The 21,070-nt window shown below is 46.4% G+C and overlaps 1 protein-coding gene across 1 annotated transcript in view; it reads right to left on the bottom strand.

Annotated features, from left to right (window-relative positions):
* Positions 1-13,665: 13,665 nt before the first annotated feature.
* Positions 13,666-21,070, bottom strand: part of LOC140493459 (myosin-binding protein C, cardiac-type-like) — an 80,694-nt gene continuing 73,289 nt past the window's right edge. Inside the window, 6 exon segments of the mRNA XM_072591904.1 lie at positions 13,666-14,148; positions 15,103-15,144; positions 16,815-17,001; positions 17,578-17,714; positions 18,381-18,540; positions 19,515-19,654. Of these exon segments, the coding sequence (XP_072448005.1) occupies positions 15,137-15,144; positions 16,815-17,001; positions 17,578-17,714; positions 18,381-18,540; positions 19,515-19,654 (632 nt within the window). The 3' untranslated portion in view covers positions 13,666-14,148; positions 15,103-15,136.

Raw genomic sequence — 21,070 nt, 5'->3', positions numbered from 1 at the left:
CTGTCTCCTCCAATTGGTAAGCTCACCCTGAATCCCACATGATCTAAATTTTACTAATTAGTCTACTGGAACCTTATCAAAAGCTTTACTGAAGAGCAGGTAAACAACGTCCACCGCTCTACCCTCATCAATCTTTTTGGTTACTTCCCCAAAAAATGCAATCAGGTTTGAGAGACACTATTTCAATGAGAATGAAAACAACTGCTGCACATTTGGGAGCAAATAGCTTTTGCAAAGTCTTTGAGGTCAGAGCCAGTAGATATCAGCAAACTTAAACAACCCTGTAAACAGCAGCAGCCAGAAGGAATCCTGTCAACAACCAACCTAGAAGTATCGTTGGTGACTATTAAAACTCAGAGGCAAACCCGAAGTTTATTTCTGAAAGGTTTAGATATTGTTTCTTTGTTTAGTGGCTCAGTGGTTAGCACTGCTGCCTCACAGCACCAGGGACCTGGATTTGATTCCAGCCTCGGGTGGCTGTGTGGGTTTCCTCCAGGTGCTCTGGTTTCCTCCCACTGTCCAAAGATGTGCAGGCCAGGTGAATTGGCCATACTAAATTGCCCCATAGTGTTAAGTACATTAGTCAGAGGGAAATGGGTCTGGGTGGGTTACTCTTCGGAGGGTCAGTGTGGACTGGTTGGGCCAAAGGGCCTGTTTCCACACTGTAGATTCCACTGGAATCTAAAAAATATTAGGGGCATGAGTATGCTATTCAGCCCCCTGAGTCTGTTTTGCGATTTAATATGATTGATGATCAAGAATATTGTGGGAACATGCAGTAAACAAGAGGATGAACGATTTTCTCTAAATTCAAAAATATTTGAGAACTCTTTTCCTCAAAAGACAGTGGAAGCAGAGTTTCAAAGATTCCGAGAAATAAGATTCTCATCCCCTTCTCTTTATTTTCAAAGTGACTCGAGTCTCAGATTCGCCCACAAGAACGAAGCATCCTTGCTACATCCACCCAGTCAAAATCTTTCAGTCATCTTTACAGGCCTAGCCTGTTTAACCACCTGTTCCAGATATTATTCAGTAAACCTTCTCTGAACTGCTTGCAATGCATTAACAGTAGTGCCCATTCCGATGCACAGGACTCCAGATGAGATCTCACCAATGTCCTGTATAATTAAAGTTATATAACTAAACTCTACACTGGTATTCAATTCCCCTCACGATAAACCATAACACTGTGTTACAGTAATCCTCCCATTACCCACGGGGGGTATGTTCTACCACCTACTGTGGAAGTCCGAAACCGCGGATAGGAACGAACCCATTCATTTCAATAGGAAATGGACCTTCCTGGCAGCCCCCAGTCCCTGGTTTCGGAAGGTTTAATATGTTCGGGCTGAAACCACTGAAAACGATTCCACAGATACGGGACTCACCCTGTATGTTTCCTGATTATTTGCTGTATACTGACCTTCTGTGATTCATACACTAAAACACCCAGATCTCCCTGTAACTCTGAGCTCTGCAACCTCTCACCATTTAAATAATATGCTTCTCTTATTCTTCCCACCAAAATGGCCAGTTTCACACTTGCACTCATTATCTGATTATTGTTTACTCCATTTTCCAGATCTTTGGTCAGCTACTTACCAACTATTGTGGCCACAAATATACATTCTTCCTAATCTTGTCATCAACAAATTTGGCTGCGTCACCTTCAGTCTATTTGACCCAGCTATTTGTATAACTTGTTACGATTTCAATTCTCAGCTTGTATCCATGTGGCACACCACTCATTGTATCTTGACACCCAGAGAAAGTGGATGGTCTGCTTCCTGTTGGGCCAGCCAATCTTCATTCCATATCCATATGTTGCACCCTTTAAAACAGGTTTTTATTTTACACTGTATGCTTGGATCCCTAGAGTGCTGGTGGCTGAGGGGTGACCTTATAGAGGTTTACAAAATTATGAGGGGCATGGATAGGATAAATAGACAAAGTCTTTTCCATGGGGTGAGGGAGTCCAGAACTAGAGGACATTGGTTTAGGGTGAGAGGGGACAGATATAAAAGAGAGCTAAGGGGCAACCTTTTCATGCAGAGGGTGGTACGTGTATGGAATGAGCTGCCAGAGGATGTGGTGGAGGCTGGTATATTTGCAACATTTAGAAGGTACTTGAATGGGAGGTTTGGAGGGACATGGGCTGGGTGCTGGCAGGTGGGGACTAGACTGGGTTGGGATATCTGATCGGCATGGATGGGTTGGACCGAAGGATCTGTTTCCGTGCTGTACATCTCTATGACTCTATGACTATCAAATGCCTTTTGGAAATGTAAGTGCCACATTGACCAGTTACCCTCAACACTTGTTAATTCCAATGCACTGCTTTGAGGAGGTAAATTGACATGAAGTGACTGAAGTGCAGACAAGGAAATATTTGTTGATGCAATTTGTGTTTGTTTCCATAAAGTTTGAGGAAATCCTGGATGATTGTCAACGTTGAAGAACCTTCCAAACCCTCAGCCATTTTCATCTTGAAGGACAAGGGCAGCAGCTGCACGGGAACACCACTATATGCAAGTTCCCCTCCAAGCCACACACCATCCTGACTTGGAAATATATCTCTGTTCCTTCACTGTCACTGAGACAAAATCCTGGAATTCCCTGTCTAAGGACAGTGTGGGTCGACCTATAGTTCAGATTTTTCTGAGTCTGAACTCCCACAAGCAAGAAAGATCAGGCTTTTGAGCACTTTGAGATGTCTGTGCTGTGAAAATTATTTCAAGTGTTGTCACTGTTGTGCAGGATACTCAGTAGTCGAAGAGTGTGGTGCTGAAAAAGCACAGCTGGTCAGGCAGCATCTGAGGAGCAGGGAAGTCGACGTTTCGAGTATAAGCCCTTCATCAGGAATGAGGGGGCGACCCAAAGGGGCTGGGATATAAATGAGAGGGAGTGGAGCTGGAAATACGTTAGATAGATGAAGGTGTGGGTGAAGGTGATAGGTTGGAGAGGTGGGTGGAGTGGATAGATGGGAAGGAAGATGGACAGGTAGGACAGTTCAAGAGGGCGGTGCTGAGTTGGAGGGTTGGATCTGGGATAAGGTAGGAGGAGGGGAAATGAGGAAACTGGTGAAATCCACATTGATCCCATGTGGTTGGAGGGTTCCACCCCTCCAATCGCAATAAGGACAGAACCCCTCCCCCCATTCCTCACTTTGCAGCCCACCAATCTCCGGATACATCGCATCATCCTCTGTCATTTCCACCACCGACAAACAGACCCCACAACCAGAAATATATTTCCCACCCCAACCCTATCTGCGTTCTGCAGAGACTATTCCCTCCTCGTCTCCCTTGTTAGGCCCATGCCCCCCCCCCCCCCCAACCAAACTGCCCTCCACTACCAGCATCTTCCCTTGCCACCACAAGAAGTGCAAAACATGCAGCCAACCTCCCCCTCACCTCCATCCAAGACCCCAAAGGATCCTTCCACATCTGACAAAGATTTACCTGCACTTAAACATGCACATCATCTACTGTGTCCATTGCTCTCAATGTGGTCTCCTTTATATTGGCAAGATAGGACTCCAACTTGCAGAACGTTTCAAAGAACATGCCCAGAACACCCACACCAAACAACCCTGCCACCCTGTGGCAGAACAGTTTAACTCCCCCTCCCACTCTGCCAAGGACATGCAAGTCCTGGGCCTCCTCCACCGCCAAACTCTAGCCACCTAATGCCTGGAGGAAGTATGCCTCATTTTCCACCTTGGAACACTCCAACCCCATGGGATCAATGTGGATTTCACCAGTTTCCTCATTTCCACCCCGCCCCCCCCAACTTATCCCAGATCCAATCTTCCAACTCCGCACTGTTCCATTGAACTGTCCATCCTCCTTCCTATCTATCAGCTCTACCCTCCTCTCCGACCCCTTCACCCCCACCTTCATTTACCTACTGCATTACCAGCTGCCCTCCCCAGCCCCACCCCTTCCCATTTATCTTTTCATTCCTGATGAAGAGTTCATGCTCGAAATGTTGACTCTCCTGTTCCTCGGATGTTACCTGACCTGCTGTGCTTTACCAGCACCACACTCTTCAATTCTGATCTCCAGCGTCTGCAGTCCTCACTTTCTCCCAGGAGAAACTCAACTAAAACCCTATGAACAGCAACATAATGAAGGTAAATGATATGTTTGCTGTCTTGTTGATTGAGATATAAATATTGACAAAGATGTTGGCAAGAACTCCCATAAAGTAGTCGATAAAGAAATGTTTGCATTCATGTGAGTAGGCTCTGTTTAACGTTTTATATGTAAGACAGCATCTCCGACAATGCAGCACTGATGCTCCAACAGTGCGGTGCGACCCTCAACACTGACGCTCGAACAGTGCGGTGTGACCCTCAACACTGACCCTCCAACAGTGCTGCGCTGCCTCAGCACTGACCCTCCAACAGTGCTGCACTCCTCAGCACTGATCCTTCGGCAGCACAGCGTGCCCTCAGCATTGACCCTCTGATGGTGCGGCGCGCCCTCAGCGCTGACCCTCCAACATCGTGGCGCTCCCTCAGTGTTGACCGTCCAACAGTGCTGCACTCCCTCAGTGCTGACCGTCCGACAGTGCTGCACTCCCTCAGCGCTGACCCTCCAACAGCACGGCGCTCCCTCAGCTCTGACCCTCCGACAGTGCTGCACTCCCTCAGCGCTGACCCTCCGACACATTCTAACATGGTTGGAACCTCAGAGCATATTAATCTGCAGAACATGATACTTTCCCTGACAAAGACCTGGCTTTGTACACTTTAGATCTTTTCTCTGTGAAGAGACAGGATGCCCTGGAGCTGGTTGACACCCACCAGTTGTGCAGTCACCCAGAATAGTCCAGCAGCTGGGGCTGGGGGGAGGAGAACGTGCCCCAGGACATGTGGAGCAGGGTTGGTCTGACACTTGTTCAGTTTAAGTGATTCCCTGGGACTGAGTATAAATATAGCCGCACTTCATCGAATCTTTAAACAAACAGCTTTATATGGTAACGAAAACACAGCTTGCTGCAAATGGAAAGCTCGGGTAAAGATTAACTTCAAGTGATGCTCAGAAAGAATTCTAAATAGTCGATCAGCTGGCATTAACCATCACGATTCACCTAAAGATGTTAGAATGCATAACTACGAATCACAAAGAGTGGTTCCAATAGAGAATAGATGTCATTTAAATGGAAGTTAGATCTCCCTCCAAACCTTTCTTCCTAGCGGAGTTATTTTAATCTCATTCTCATTCTCAGGCAATAGAGAATCTGTGGAATCTTTTACTGCAGAGGCTGTTAAGGTTTGGTCATTCAAGACCAACAAACTTTTAATCAGTGAGGTCATTAAAGGTTATGCAGAAAAGGCAGGAGAGTGGATTTGAGAATGATCGGATCGGCCGTGATCTCGTTGAATTGGAGCAGATTCAATGGGCCTGCATCTGCTCCCATGTCTTATATTGTAATACTATGAGTTTGTCTTACCCCTAAACACCAGCATGGAGCAGATGGGCAGAGTGGTCTGTTGCTGTTATAAAATGCAATCTGAAACACAGCGTAAGCAGTATGAACTGAATCTACACGTACACATTGAAATCAGTTTCCTTCAGTTCAGACAGAGGGTATGGGAGGGGAATTGGCACACAATGTCAAATACTTTGCTTCTGTTTGTCATAGTGATGGGGCTGGATTTGTCTCTTATCTGGCACCTCTCAATCAAAAACCAAACAAGACTGCTTTCAGATCACAAAGGGGTGAGCTGCTTTTTCAAGGGCTTGAGGTACATAAAGCACTCAGCACTGATTTAGTTGCACCTTATGAAGTGCTGATAGTGGATCTGTGAGGGCGCTATTTCTGAGAGGTCACTGTTCTCTCTGGAAGGGTCAGAGAAAACTGGCAAGATCCCATTTATCAAGCATTGATCCACCACTTTGAGCTGTTTTTTCCAACACTTCTGCCGTTCAAGAAGTTGACAGGCAAGACGTGTCTTGTCCATAATGTCCTTGCTTCCTTCCAACTATCCCAATTGCGTATTTGAAATGAAGGATTGTCACAGAGCAGAAAATGGCCACCAGGGGGATCCCAACCCCTGATGTTCCTGCTGGCCCTTCACACAAATAACTCCGTCCATTGCTGCACATTCCACACTTTTGACCCCATTTCCAATTTCCTTTTGCTTTCAAAAATGCAGGGTACGAAAATTTCTTCTCATAGTTGGCAATTTTTCAGATTTTTTTTGGTTGGGAGGGAATGATGTATGGTCACTGCATTGGTAAATCAAAGACCCAGGTAATTCTATGGAGTTGGAGTTCAGATCCCACCATGGCACATTGTGGAATTTAAATCCAGATCTCATGATTTCAAACACTAGTGAACCAGATAGATTTTTAGAACAATCATTTCATTAATGTCTTTCAGGGAAGGAAATCTGCCATCCTTACCTGGTCTGGCCTACATGTGACTCCACAGCGATGTGGTTGATTCTCAATTGCCCTCTGAAATGACCTAGCAAACCACTCAGTTGTATCAATCCCTGTAAAGTCTCAACACAGAAATGAAACTGGACAGACCACCTGGCGTTGACCTAGGCTCTGGAAACGACAATATCAGAAACAGCCCTGTCAATGCTGCAAAGTCCTCCCTTCGAATGTCTGGGGGGGCCAGTGCCAAAATTCAGAGAACTGTCTCACAGAACAGTCATGCAATAACCTGACATTGTCGTATTCATGGAATCAGAGCTTACAATGTCGGGCAGTTGTTTGACTAGTCTGTGAGACATCTCCCAATTTTGGCACTACCTCACAGATGTTAGTGAGAAGGACTTTGCAGGGGTGACAGCGCTGTTTCTGCCATTGTCAGTTCCGATCCCTTGCTCGATATCAGATGGTCCGTCTAGTTTTCATTCATTTGGTTGATTTAACTGTCCTTTGAAATGTTATGCATTTGTGACTCTAGACCCACTGCATGGGCCAGCTAAGGACGGGTAGTTTCCTTCCCTAAAGGACATAATAAAACCACTGTTAGTTGCCAGTGAACCAGATGGGTGTTTATGTCATCATTGGACTTTGATTCCAAAACGTCTGGAATTACATTTCCATTATTTGGTGAATTAAAGGAGTCTTCTGAAGAAGGGTCGCTGGACCTGAAACATTAACTCTGTTTCTCTCCCCATCAATGCTGTCAGACCTGCTGTGTTTCTCCAGCAATTTGTGTTTGCCTCATTTCCAGCACCTAGAGTTCTTTGTTTTATCTCTGGATTAACAACCCAGTAACAATGCCACAAGGCCACACTTCCCCTTCCTTCTTCATTATTCAATTCTCTCATCTCAATTTCATTTTTAATGGAATGTATCTTTATATTTTGAAATATTTGCTTAAGTGCCTGCCTCTGTTTCTCTATTGATCCATCCCTTTACCTAGCTTCATAGAATCTCTGCTGTGTGGAATCAGGCCATTTGGCCCAAAGAGCATCACACCCAGACCCACCCCCTACTTGATTCACTGTAGCCCTGTATTTCCCATGGCTAACCCACCTAGCCTGCTCATCCCCAGACACCACAGGCACATGGCCAATACACCTAATCGGCATAACTTTGGACTGTGGGAGGAAACCCATGCAGACGTGAGGAGAATGTGCACTGATGGTTGCCCAAGGCTGGAATCGAACCCAACTCCCTTGTACTGTGAGGCAGCAGTGCTACCCACTGTACCACCCACTCTGCTTGCATGTCCACATAATTGCCCTTAGATAAATTTTCAAAAAAAGCCTCAGATTCGCCCCCCCAATCTCTCTCAAATTGAATGTAAAATTCAATCACATTATGGGTGCTGCTACATAGGATTAGTTAATGGGGAGGTCACCCGATCTCTTTACACAGTATCAGGTCTAGCTGCTGTTCTCTGTTCAGCTCCAGGATGCGCTGTCCTAAGAAATTATCCTCCTCATCCAAGTTACCTTTGCCCATCCAATTTTTCAAGCCTGTTGGTAGGTTAATACCCACAATGATATCACTTTCTGACAGTCTGACTATTTCTTCCATCGATAGCAATCACCTGATAGGCATACAAGGAGAGGTTTTTGTGCTATTCCCACAGCTGACTCCACACCTATAACTTTTCTTCTCTACCCATCCCTTTTCCTTATGTTGGTGTCCCAAACTTACCGATGATTTGGAGGTGCCAGTGTTGGACCGGGGTGGACAAAGTTAAAAATCACACAACACCAGGTTATAGTCCAACAGGTTTATTTGGAAACGCTAGCTTTCAGAGCACTGCTGCTTCATCAGGTTGCTGTGGAGCAGGACCATAAGAAAGAATTTATAGCAAAAGATGACAGTGTCATGACAGTGACTAATTAACAGTCCCAAGCCCTCCACCTTTCCTGTCATTCTTGACCTCTACCCTTCGTGATCCATGTCCTAATCCAGCCACAATAATAGCAGCCAGATCATATTTCTTCATCTCAGTTTGCCCACTCAGTTTGTCTGTTTTGTTTTGAATACCGTGTGCATTCAAGTATAGGGCAGTTAGTTTTGCTTATTTTGTAAATTATCGTCTGTTAGTTGACTCTTCAACTCATACTCTCTGTGCCTTTGGGTCTTGGTCTCCTTATCATTTCCCATATTGGTTCACCACATCTTCCCAAGTTTGATCTTCTAACCCCATATTTTAATTTAAAATCCTCTCTCCTTCCCACTTTCGCAGTTGGCAAGGACAGTTTTCTTCACTCTGTCCAGCACTACAATACTCTGGATAAATGCTCCTCCATTAATTTATTTCCTATCTTCTCTGAACATCTCCTTCTGCTCCCACAATTCACAAACCTTATTCACTGTGTTCTGTGTGTTTACGACATATACTGTAAAGCTAATCTCGACTTTATTTCATTACTTCTTAGACTGGCCCATGTAAAACTTTACTGTAGGGATAACTGCTTCTCGCAATCATTTTTCCTCCTTATTTCTTATGCTACACCATTTCCCACTTCATTGTCAAGTTAATGTAAACCGGCCCCTAAAAGACCAGAAACTAGCCTGTGAAGACATCACTCCTGGCTGTGTTCACGTGGAATCCTTACTGCCCGAAGATTCCCCAGAACCAACTGTTACAAAGCTGCGTTGGAGAACAGTGAATCGAAAAGCACAGTGTGGTCCCTTTAAGAGGAAATGTGCTGTTTAAGCTGACAGGTCAGCAGAGAAGGGGGTCTATGAGCAGCTGTGGGAGACAGACTGTTCTAACATGGAAACATGTAACAGTTGACTTTGTTATTGGATACCTGAGGTTTTGCTGCTGTTTTGACGACAAGTCAAATTTGACCAATTAATATAAACTAAACACTAAGCCAATCAAAGCCGACTGAATCAAAAAAACTGATGGTGTTTACAGCCTGAAACCAATCACGGTGTAAGAACATGGTGCATCATAAGGAATATATTAAAAAACGGGTATTTTGAAAATCGGGAGAGAGTTAACTACCCATCTAAAGCTCTCAAGGGAATCTCTAAGAAGGCATGATCTATTTAAAAGGTGCCAAGGCATTTGATCGCTAAAAACACTTGCAATAAAAAGTAAGATGACCACCCCTGAGAAGACAGCAGATTCAGGAACATAAGGGAGGAACGCTGAAGGAAGCAGAGATTAAGTGCTAATTTACCGCTATTATTAATTGTGTTATTGGGACAGCATATTAATAGAATTGTGGTCAGGAATAGTGATTAGTTAGGAGAAAGAGTGTTAGGTGTGTTAATGGTTTTGGTTATTGTTCCCCGTTAGGGTTAAATAAATAAATTGTTGCTTTTTTATTTATACAGTGAAAATCAGGTATCTTCTTTCATTCACACATTTTTAACAGATTACAAGGTGAGGCAATCCTCTCTGGGTGTTTTAGTTTAAATAGCACAACTCAATGTCCCAGCAATCTAAAGCCCTCCCTCCTGTACCATTTATCCAGGCACAGTCATCTCCGATGCTCCTATTCCTAGATTCACTAGTGTATAACTCTAGGGGCAATCTGAAGATTAATGCCAGTGACACCTGTTTGCCAGCTACTTAATTCAGGACCTCATGGCTGGTACAGTGGCTCAATAGTTAGCACTGCTGCCTCACAGCGCCAGGGACCCGGGTTCAATTCCAGCCTCGGGCGACTGTCTGTGGGGAGTTTGCACATTCTCCCCGTGTCTGCGTGGGTTTCCTTCAGGTGCTCTGGTTTCCTCCCACAGTCCAGAGATGTGCAGATGAGGTGAACTGGCCATGCTAAATTGCCCGTAGTGTTCAGGGATGTTCAGATTAGGTGCATTAGTCAGGGGTAAATGTAGACGAATAGGGGAATGGGTCCAGGTGGGATACTCTTCAGAGAGTGCTGGGCTGAAGGGCCTGTTTCCACACATTGTAGGAATTCTAGGATTCTGTAAGGATTCCATGATTCTCGCCCCTCGTTCATGTTTCCAAACAATACGTGAGAGACAGGTCCTGTTCTGTCCATACTGTCTGTGAGGGTGGTAATGTACCCCACCCCACCCCACCCCACCCCATTAATTGTTTTCAGTGATGAGTGGAATGCTTGAAGGATGAATCAGACTTGGAATTGTTTGCAATCAACAAACATTGAGGTCAGAGCATTGTTGTGGTCAGAGGATGAGTATAACTGGAGAGCCCTGTTGAGAGGGTGCTGATGAGTTACTGACATGGTCGTCAGTCCTGACGCTGATGGAATGTTTCGCTTTTTCCAAGCCCAATACATTCACAATAGTTTGCACTCTCACTCAGCCCTGAGAACAATTTCTCCTGCCCTGCATCTTTGTTTTGTCTCCTGTTTGGACCTCAGACGTGAACAATGTCTGTGAGGGGCATCCTTCAAAAAGCCCATGGGACAAATGGAAAAGGAGCAGTACAGGGTCAAAAAGTGTGGCGCTGGAAAAGCACAGCAGGTCAGGCAGCATCTGAGGAGCAGGAGAGCTGACATTTTGGGTATAAACCCTTCATCAGGAACTCTTGATGAAGGGCTTATGCCCGAAAGATCAACTCTGGGTTTCTTCTCAGGGCTGAGTGAGAATCTTTGACTCTGATGTCCAGCATCTGCAGTCCTCATTTTCTCTTAGGAGCACTATAGGTGCAGAGCTAACGAGGAGTGAGAACCCCAGGTCATAGAAAATTCAGGTTTTCAGACTGAGAAACAATAATCTACAGGAAGGGAATGAATTGTAATGAACAGATTCTGAATAAATCCAATGGACCCTGTTGTAGAATGTTATACCTTGTGAATTTTACAGTGAAGCTGCAGGAGAACTGGAGGATTTTATCTCAATGTTGTGCTCCAGTAATTTAACTCAAACTGTTTACGTGAGTTATTAAAGTGACTGTTGCTCCAAACACTTCCCTGTCTGAGACAAGGGAAGGATTTGCTGCTTCATTTGAAAGATAGATGTGTGTCTTCCAGCATCCAAGACTTGACCTCATTCCCCGAAGTATCGCTCTGTGTTCTCAATGCTCCAATCTTGACCTGCATGGCCCCGTATGTTTCAATGGGATTACCTGTTGTTCATCTAAACTCCAGAGAATATCAACCCAATTTATTCAACTTATCATTAGAAGATAGAACCATCATCACAAGGACCAATCAAATAAAACGTGCTCCAGTGTAAATACATCCTTCCTTAAAAATGGACATCAAAACTGCAGTTTCTGGCCATCAAATTAGCAAAACCCTGCAACACAATGACTTTACTCCTGTCCTCCCCATCCTCTTCTCATACAAGTCAAGACACCATTTGAAGGATGTCATTTCAATGTAATACAATTGAATTCTGTATTGTGATAATTATCTCCCAATGGTTTATTTACGATGAGATTGCTAATCAACCCTACACTGTTACACAAAATCAGATCCAAAATAGTCCGGGCCCCAGTTGATTCTGCGGGACATTTATAAAAGCATCCTACAAACACAGCCCCCAGAATACATTTGCTTTATCATACACTTCAACATGATAACTGCAAGAATTTTCATTTTCACGTAGGCTAGACTAATCAAGTAGAGCAGGGATTTCTTGTTTAATTCTAGATTTGATATTATAGACCCTCGAATAGCAGTTAGAAATTTTCCCACCAGCAATTTCTGGCACTTATTATTTCTAATTATCAGCCATATTTCAGATTGAGTCAGAACTCTTTCTCACAAATTTCCTTGTGGTCATCTTTTGGGGTGGCACGGTGGCTCAGTGGTTAGCACTGCAGTGGCCTCACAGCACCAGTGACATGGGTTCAATTCCACCCTCAGGTGACCGTCTGTGTGGAGTTTGCACACCGTCTGCGTGGGTTACCTCCGGGTGCTCCGGTTTCCTCCTACATTCCAAAGGTGTGCAGGTCAGGTGAATTGGTCATGGGAAATTGTCCATAGTTGTGAAGTGCATTAGTTAGAGGGGGGGTGGGTTACTCTTCAGAGGGTCGGTGTGGACTTGTTGGGCCGAAGGGCCTGTTTCCAAACGGTAGGGAATCTAATCTGATCTTTTATGATCAGGTGTATCTTTCCTCTTCCGTTTAGCCTGTCCTTTCAAAAATATTGCTATTGTCTATAATTATTTCACACCTTTAGTCACCTTGCAATCATGTCACTTCACTTTCTTTATTTGTGCCATTGGTTCCTTTAGTTTCTGGTGGATGGTCCACTCATTCAGGTAGTAACTTTCACTTGTCCATGGACTTTACTCTCTGTTCCTCGTAGTTCCATTCTCACCCACAGTAATAGGCTTTCACATTGCCTCAGCTGATAGGGCAGGTAAAAAGCAACTTTAATACAGAGCAATGTGAAATGATTCAGTTTGGGATGAAGAATGTAGAGAGGTAAGATGAAATAAGGGGTATGTCTGTAAAGGGTTACAGGAGCAAAGGGACCACAGGAACCAGGAACAGAAGTAGGTCATTTGACCCCTTGAGCTTGCTCCAGCATTCAATAGGATCATAGCTGAGCAGACACCTCTTTCCTGCTTTTCCCTTCAAACCCACGATTCCCCTCCTCCAGGACTCTGGAACTCATTGTCATAGAAAGCTGTGTTTCAAAGATCCTTAACCTTGAAAGAAGAAACTCCTTATCTCAGTATTAATTTGGCACCCTTTTATTTCTGAGACTATGCTCTCTCTGTCCCAGACTCCTCCTTGAGGGAGAATGAGGGAGAACACCTTCTCAGGAATTACCCTGTCAAGCCCCCTTAAGAATCCAATATATTTCAACAAGATCACCTCTCATTCCTCCAAACTCCATTGAGTGGACTTCCAACCCGTTTAGCCTTTACTGTTTAAAAAAAAACTCCCTCCTAGAAGCATGGCATTCCAATCGGAAGTCTATCAACAAACACATCAAGCCTTCCCGATTATCTGCTGTGTGCTGGCTTTCTGTGTTTCAGACACAAGTCCGCTCCCTAAGTCCCTTTGTGTTGCAATTTGCTGCCGTTTTCCCCACTTAAATAATATTGTTCTCCCCTCCAAAATGAACAACTTCACATTTTCCCAACTTATATTCCATTTACTAACGTTTTAACCCAATTGTTTAATCTGTCAACATCTTTCTATAAACTGCTTATATCCCTCTCACAACCTGCCTTTTCACTTATTTTTGTGTCATCTGCAAATTTGTACAATGTTTAACTGGAGTGGAGCCACTAAGAGGGTGTGTGGAATTGAATGTGATCAGACAGATTGCAGTGTTACTAAGAAGACTCTTTATTTCAGAAATGTAGTGCAGGGTTTTACAAATCATTACAAACACAGTGCAACCAGACACATATTGTCCTGGGAACCAGGCAGAGCAGAGGGTGGTGCCCTTCAATGGTCACTCTCTGTGCAATCACACATTCAGAACGTTCTGGGTAACTGGAAGAGAAGGACCACACAAAAGAATAAACCCATGACACAAAACAAAAAGTCTGCAACAATTGGATGGGATCAGAGCATCACGTTTGGCTATAAATACACGCGCACACACGGCCACATGCAAGTGAGACAGAGTTTCAGAGCAGGGTGGCTTTGGTAGGAATGCCTCAGCTTCAATCAGAGATCGAGAACCTGGAGGCTGATTAATCGGCTAAGGTTCTCCATCTCCATCCTCTCCAATACTTCAGCCTTCCAGTTGGGGTGATTGTCTTCCTTTACATCCTTAGCCAGTGAACCCAGGCCTGAAATCTAGAGCACAGCTCAATGGTATGAACAGGACTTTGACAAAAATAACTAACATCAAAACAATGTCTAACTGTACTCACTCCCTACTGCACTCCCAAGATTTCAAAATTCTTCCCTGAGCTGTCACTGTGCCAGCATCCCAACTGATTACATCTCCCTATCTTAATTGTGGTTGTTTAATCCTTCCACATCTTCTCCCTTCTCCTGAGAAATTTGCAATGGGCAGTAAAAGCCAGTGATGACCAAATCCAACAAAATAAAATCAAATAATAAAATATACTCCTTTGTATTTGTTCTCAGTCTGTTCAAACTTGGATCCTGTTCCCTGGCCAAGTTTGCAACCTTGCTATCACTTTGAACCACAGGATGAGTTCCCCATCTTGTAGCTGTGAGATCAAAAAAGTGACTCATTTCCACCACACAGCTCAGCTTAGCGCCTGGTTAAAGCCTTCGTCTTTGTTATATTCCTGTACACGTACCTATTCCAAAACTCCCTGGGCTGCCATCCTGTGTTCTATCTGCTAGAAAGCAGAGCCAGGGATGTTCTAACGCACCCTGAGCCCTCTTCACTGATCGCTCCCTGAACTGCTTGACCTCTCAGGCTGCAGTGATGGAGCACTTGGATTTTAAAGTTCTCATACTTGCTTTCTGATCCCTCCATGGACCAGGACTCTGTAGCCACCTGAAAACCCAGGATCACTGTCCTCATACCCCAATGTCAGTGGTGGCCTTGTCATTATCAACCTGGTCTCTGAAAGCTCTGGGTTCCCCTCCCAACCCACACGTCCCTGGCACTGCCAGGTTAACCTTCTGAGCAGCTCTCCAGGATACTTTACATAAAAGGTAATGTACTTTACATAAAAGGTCTTCTTCTTTTGCCTCCCCCTACATCTGCCTTCCTTCCTTTCATAGTTTCCTCCCCCACTTTTCCCCCCTCCTCCATAATTTATAGCTTACCTCCAATGCCTGTGTGGAAAGCTGTGAAAGGCTACTATGGCACTGCAAAATAAAACACAACTGATTAATGATTGGGGTTCGGACAGAGAACAGCAGACACAGACAGCAAGTGACCAGTTTACAAACAGCTGGGACTCAGAGTTCATAGGAGCACCTCGAACAGTCCAGACCTGACAACAAAGTGGGCCAAAGGGCCTGCAAGACCCACAGGGAAAGGACTAAAGCCTACAGGAGGCTCAGCACTGACAGAGTGCTGCGCTGTCAGACGGTCAGTCCTGAGGGAGTGCCACACTGTCGGAGGGTCAGTGCTGAGGTAGTGCCGCACTGTCAGAGGGTCAGTACTGAGGGAGTGCCACACTGTCAGAGGGTCAGTACTGAGGGAGTGCCACACTGTCAGAGGGTCAGTGCTGAGGGAGTGTCACACTGTCGGAGGGTCAGTGCTGAGGTAGTGCCGCACTGTCCGGAGGGTTGGTACTGAGGGAGCATTGCACAGTTGGAGGGTTAGTGCTGAGGGAGTGCCGCACTGTCGGAGGGTTGGTACTGAGGGAGTGCCGCACTGTCGGAGGGTTGGTACTGAGGGAGTGCCGTACTGTCGCAGGGTCAGTACTGAGAGAGTGCCACAGTGTCAGAGGATCAGTGCTGAGTGAGTGCCGCACTGTTGGAGGGTCAGTACTGAGGGAATGCTGCACTGTCAGAGGGTCAGTACTGAGAGAGTGCCACACTGTCGGAGAGTTGGTACTGAGGGAGTGCCGCACTGTTGGAGGGTCGGTGCTGAGGAAGTGCTGCACTGTCAGAGGGTCAGTGCTGAGGGAGTGTCACACTTTTGGAGGGTCAGTACTGAGGGAGTGCCGCACTGTCAGAGGGTCAGTGCTGAGGGAGTGCCATACTGTTGGAGGGTTGGTACTGAGGGAGTGCCGCACTGTCAGAGGGTCAGTGCTGAGGGAGTGCCACACTGTTGGAGGGTTAGTGCTGAGGGAGTGCCGCACTGTTGGAGGGTCAGTCCTGAGGGAGTGCTGCATTGTTGGAGGGTCAGCACTGAGGGAGTGTTGCATTGTTGGAGGGTTAGTGCTAAGGGAGTGCCGCACTGTTGGAGGGTTAGTGCTGAGGGAGTGCCGCACTGTTGGAGGGTCAGCTCTGAGGGAGTGCTGCATTGTTGGAGGGTCAGCACTGAGGGAGTGTTGCATTGTTGGAGGGTTAGTGCTAAGGGAGTGCCGCACTGTCCGAGGGTTGGTACTGAGGGAGTGCCGCACTGTCGGAGGGTTGGTGCTGAGGGAGTGCCGCACTGTCGGAGGGTCAGCACTGAGGGAGTGCCACACTGTCGGAGGGTCAGCTCTGATGGAGTACCACACTACACCATCTGACCATCACCGAGATAATGACCAAATACTCGGTTTTAATGTTTTACCTATTCAGCCGATATGGGGTTGCAGCCTGATCCAGCATGCATTATTTATTGCCCATTCCTAGTTGCCATTGAGAAAGTGGTGGTGAACCATTTGTCTGAAGGAGCCTTCTTGAACCACTGCAGTCTACGTGCTGTAGGTAGACCTGCAATGCCCTTAGGGAGGGAATTTCAGGATTTTAACCCAGGGTGTTTATGTTTCCATTTCAAAAGCCATCAATTTGTCAGAAGGTACAGTTTGCAAGAGTTCTCCTTGAGTAGGTCCCCCATGGAGCTGGCTCCCACCCTCTCCCTTGAACACCTCTTTTACCTCGGACCTCCAGTTTGCAGTTGCTCCTGGCCTCTCCCAAGGGGTTGCTGGCCACACAGCTGTAGATCCCAACATCGAAGGAGCTTGGTTTGCGGATCTCCAGGGTCAGTACTCCTTGGTTACTGAACATCCTGTAGCGTGGATCACCAGACAGGTCCACCTGGTTCTTACACCACACCACCTTGGGCTGGAGATAGCAAAGACAAAGGAGATAGAGTCAGAACAGTGACAGGGAGAGAACTCGAGAGGATAGGAGAGGGAAAATGTGAGAATGGGGGCAGGAGGAAGAGAGAGACGGATGAGGGGGAGTGAAAGAGTCAGAGACAAAGAGATGGATGAGGGGGAGGGAGAGAGAGAGAGATGAAGTGGAGGAAGAAAGATGAGTATGTGAACAGAAAGAGAGGAGAGAGACACACACAAGGAGTGAGAGACAGGGATGAGGATGTTTAGGAGAATAAGGGAATTGGGTTGGGTGGGGATTGACAGGAACAAACAAAAACTCGGTGGCAGACCTTCAGATAGAAAGAGAGACGGGAAGGGAGAGAGAAGCAGGAACACGGGAACATAGGATAGGAGCGGGACAGGGAGTGAGAGACAGAGACGGCGAAGTTGGGATGGAATTAGGAAGTTGTGGAGAAGGGAGAAACAGTGGGATTAAGAGAGATGAAGGGAAAGTGAGGTGGAAGGTGGGGAGTGAAAGAGAGAGTTGAGTCAGGCTGGATAGGAGTCACTAATTTATTCCTTGCTAATGGTGAACTGTTACCTTGGGTGTTCCTCGCACAGCACAGCTCAGTGTGGCGTTGTAACCGCAAATCACCGAGCGGTCGATCAGGGGCCGGGTGAACTTGGGGGGCTCGGTGAAGTCATACTCCTTGTAGCTGGGTGGTTTGTACTCTGTCCCTGTGAGGCAGCAGGAAGATACAGAGTCAGAGTCCACAGTTACCCATAGCCCCTTTTCCCTCACTCAGCCACATGCTGTTTGACCTCTTGAATATTCTAGGATTGCCACTTTCTCCCCACCCCCACCCTCCTCTAGCTTATCTCTCCACGCTTCAGGCTCACTGCCTTTATTCCTGATGAAGGGCTTTTGCCCGAAACGTCGATTTCGCTGCTCGTTGGATGCTGCCTGAACTGCTGTGCTCTTCCAGCACCACTAATCCAGAATCTGGTTTCCAGCATCTGCAGTCATTGTTTTTACCTTGCCCCTCCACCAGCCCTTTGTCACTGTAACCTGGTAAACGCTCGGGAGCAGATGAATCCAGCTGGATCATACAACTGATCTCCCACTTCAATGGCCCCCAGTTCAGTTAGATACCCCTAATGTTTGAGTAAAACTGGCTGACTGCATGACCTTGACAATTCTCATTCGAAATGTTGCCAGGTAAGAAACATGGATGAAAAATAAGGTGTTTGACTCAAGTCTGTTCCACCTAGAGAGTCCAGGACCAGTTCCCACACATGACTAAACGCCAAGGTTGCACGAGAGGGAGCAGAAAGGTCCAGAGCAGCCCCCAGCTCCTGTCAGCACAGTTAAGGTTCCCATGACAACAGATATTCCAGGCCTACCTGGCTTCTGGATGTAGACACTGTCTTTGGACTGAGCAGCTTCCTCACTCAGACCGCACAGATTCTCCGTGAAAATCCTGAAGAAGTATTCATTCCCCACCACCAGCTCCGACACCGAGCACTCAATCCGCCGACAGTGCTCATACACCACGAACCACTCCTGGAGCAGCACAGGAGAGGGAGAGAGAGAGAGAGAGCGGGAATGAGCAAGGCAGCGACCGAGTAAGTAAGGGAAGGAATTCCAGACAGAGAGAGACATTAGCACAGACCGTAAACGAGAGGAAAAGAAAATAGTAAGGTCTCTCGGGAAGTAAGAGGAGAGTGTTGAAAAGGATTATGTAGCAGAGCAGAGTCTACTTCTGCTCCACTGTCTGATGGTAATCGAGAGATTGAATGTTTGGGAATGGAGACAGCATGGGCTTGATTGGTTTTATCCAGGGGATTTGAATTATCGAACAAAGAAAGGGTCAGTTCAGAGTTTCGGGCACTTCCTGGGCAGCTGCTAATGAGGCTGTACAGACAGACTGACCTGCTCATTCCTCTGCCTGTCTCACTTCACTCACATCCACCTCCCACTCACTCTTCCTCCCCTCAGCTGGCTCACTACACACCACTCCTGCATCTCTCCAACTCAGTCACCCTTTTGTCCTCCCTTATTCCTCCCCAAGTCTGAACAACCAAATGTCCCATCCCTTCCCCCACCAAAACCACCCTCACATGCCTCTGAGCCTCCCCACTCACCCTGCCCCTCCCTGCCCCTCGGTTATCCCGCTCTTCCCTCCTTATTTTGTTCATTCCCTTTCCTGTTTAAGTCTCGTTGACCATCTTTCCCCTCACTCCTTCTTGCCCCCACTAACTCTCCTCCTGCCCCTCCTCCTAAACAGGTTTTCTTGTGCCCAGTCTGTTTCTGTTGGAAGTGATGGGTTCCCTGGTGGCAACTCTGGGACAGGTCCACCCAGTGCCCGAGCCAACTCATGGCACTGCTACCCAGTAATTGAAGATCGATTGGGGATTTGGTCACAGCATAGTCCCCAGTACTGGGCATTGCCAACTGGTGGCAGTGCCAGTGAGTGGCAGTGGTCTGTTGTGTGTTGTCATTCCCCCTCATCCCACAACATTCTGGCACACTCTTACCATGGTCTTCTTGTCAGCCTTCTGGATGGTATAGCCAGTGATCTCACAGTTGCCATCATCCTTCGGGGGTAGCCAGGATAGAGCCACATTCAAGCCCCACACCTCACGGATCTTCACAGCAATAGGGGGTCCTGGCCTGTCTGGGAGAGCACACAGGACAGTGAGAATAACTCAGCATGGGGACTGCAGGAGAGGTGGGTGGGTGGGTGAATGAATGAATGAATGAATGAATGAATGAATGAATGAATGAATGAGTGAGTGAGTGAGTGAGTGAGTGAGTGAGTAGGTGGGGTGGCACGGTGGCTCAGTGGTTAGCATTGCTGCCTCACGTTGCCAGAGACCCGGGTTCAATTCCCGCCTCGGGCGACTGACTGTGTGGAGTTTGCACATTCTCCCCGTGTCTGCGTGGGTTTGCTCCGGTTTCCTCCCACAATCCAAAGATGTGCAGGTCAGGTGAATTGGCCAGGCTAAATTGTGCATAGTGTTAGGCACATTAGTCAGGGGTGTATATATAGGGCAGGGGAATGGGTCTGAGTGGGTTACTCTTCAGAGGGTCGGTGTGGACTTGGGCTGAAGGGCCTGTTTCCACACTGTAGGGAATCTAATTCTGAGTGAGTGACATTAAAAATACTGGACTAGCACTGAGTAGAAGTGGGACTTCATTCTGCATCTAACTGGGACTGCAGCATGTCTTCGATAGTGGGGACAGAAGGAGGGGATTTGGCTCCTCAACACTGTTCAGTTAGTCTGGGCTGACCTGTCTTTTCACCTGCAGTATTATGTGCAGTTTAGTCCCCTCCCTGGGGAAAGATGTTCTGCCTATGGAGGGAATACAGTGAAGATTGACCAGACTGTTTCCTGATTTATGTATGAAGAGAGACTGGATTGGTTAGGACTGCTTCCACTGGGGATTAGAAGAATGAAGGGGGCAATCTCATAGAAACCTACAAAACTCGAACAGGACCAGACAGGATAAACACAGGAAGGATGGTCCCGATGACCAGGCAGTCCAGAGACAGTGCTCGCATTTATTAATACGGGATAAACCATTTCGGACTGAGATGAGGAGAAAGATCTTCACTCAGAGAGTGGTGAGTCTGTGGAATTCTCTACCACAGAAGAGATGTGGGCAAAAACACTGAGTGCTTTCATGAAGGTGTTAGACGCTAAAGGGATTAGGGCTAATTAGGGCTAAAGGGATTAACCCTCTCAGTCCCAGAATCCTTTTCTTTAATATACAACTCCCTCCAAGATTGTCATATCCTTTCTGAGGTGAGGCGACACAGGTCTGAATGAAGCTTTGTACAGATGTAACAGGGCAGTAAGAAGTTCAGAGGTACTGAGGGATCTTTGGGTGTTTGGCTAATCTCTGAAGGTGGAGGGACAGGATTAATACATTTTGATTTGATTGATTATGCTTGTCACAGGGACTGAGATACAACAAAAAAAAATTGTTTTGCATGCTAACTATACAAATGACACCTTACCTAAGCACATAGAACAGAATGCAGACTATAGTGTTAAAGCTGCAAAGATCAACTCTAATATATGAGTGG

The sequence above is a fragment of the Chiloscyllium punctatum genome, chromosome 22 (genome assembly GCF_047496795.1).
Source record: "Chiloscyllium punctatum isolate Juve2018m chromosome 22, sChiPun1.3, whole genome shotgun sequence".
Lineage (NCBI taxonomy): Eukaryota > Metazoa > Chordata > Chondrichthyes > Orectolobiformes > Hemiscylliidae > Chiloscyllium > Chiloscyllium punctatum.
This window is presented reverse-complemented; position numbering and strand designations above follow the sequence as displayed.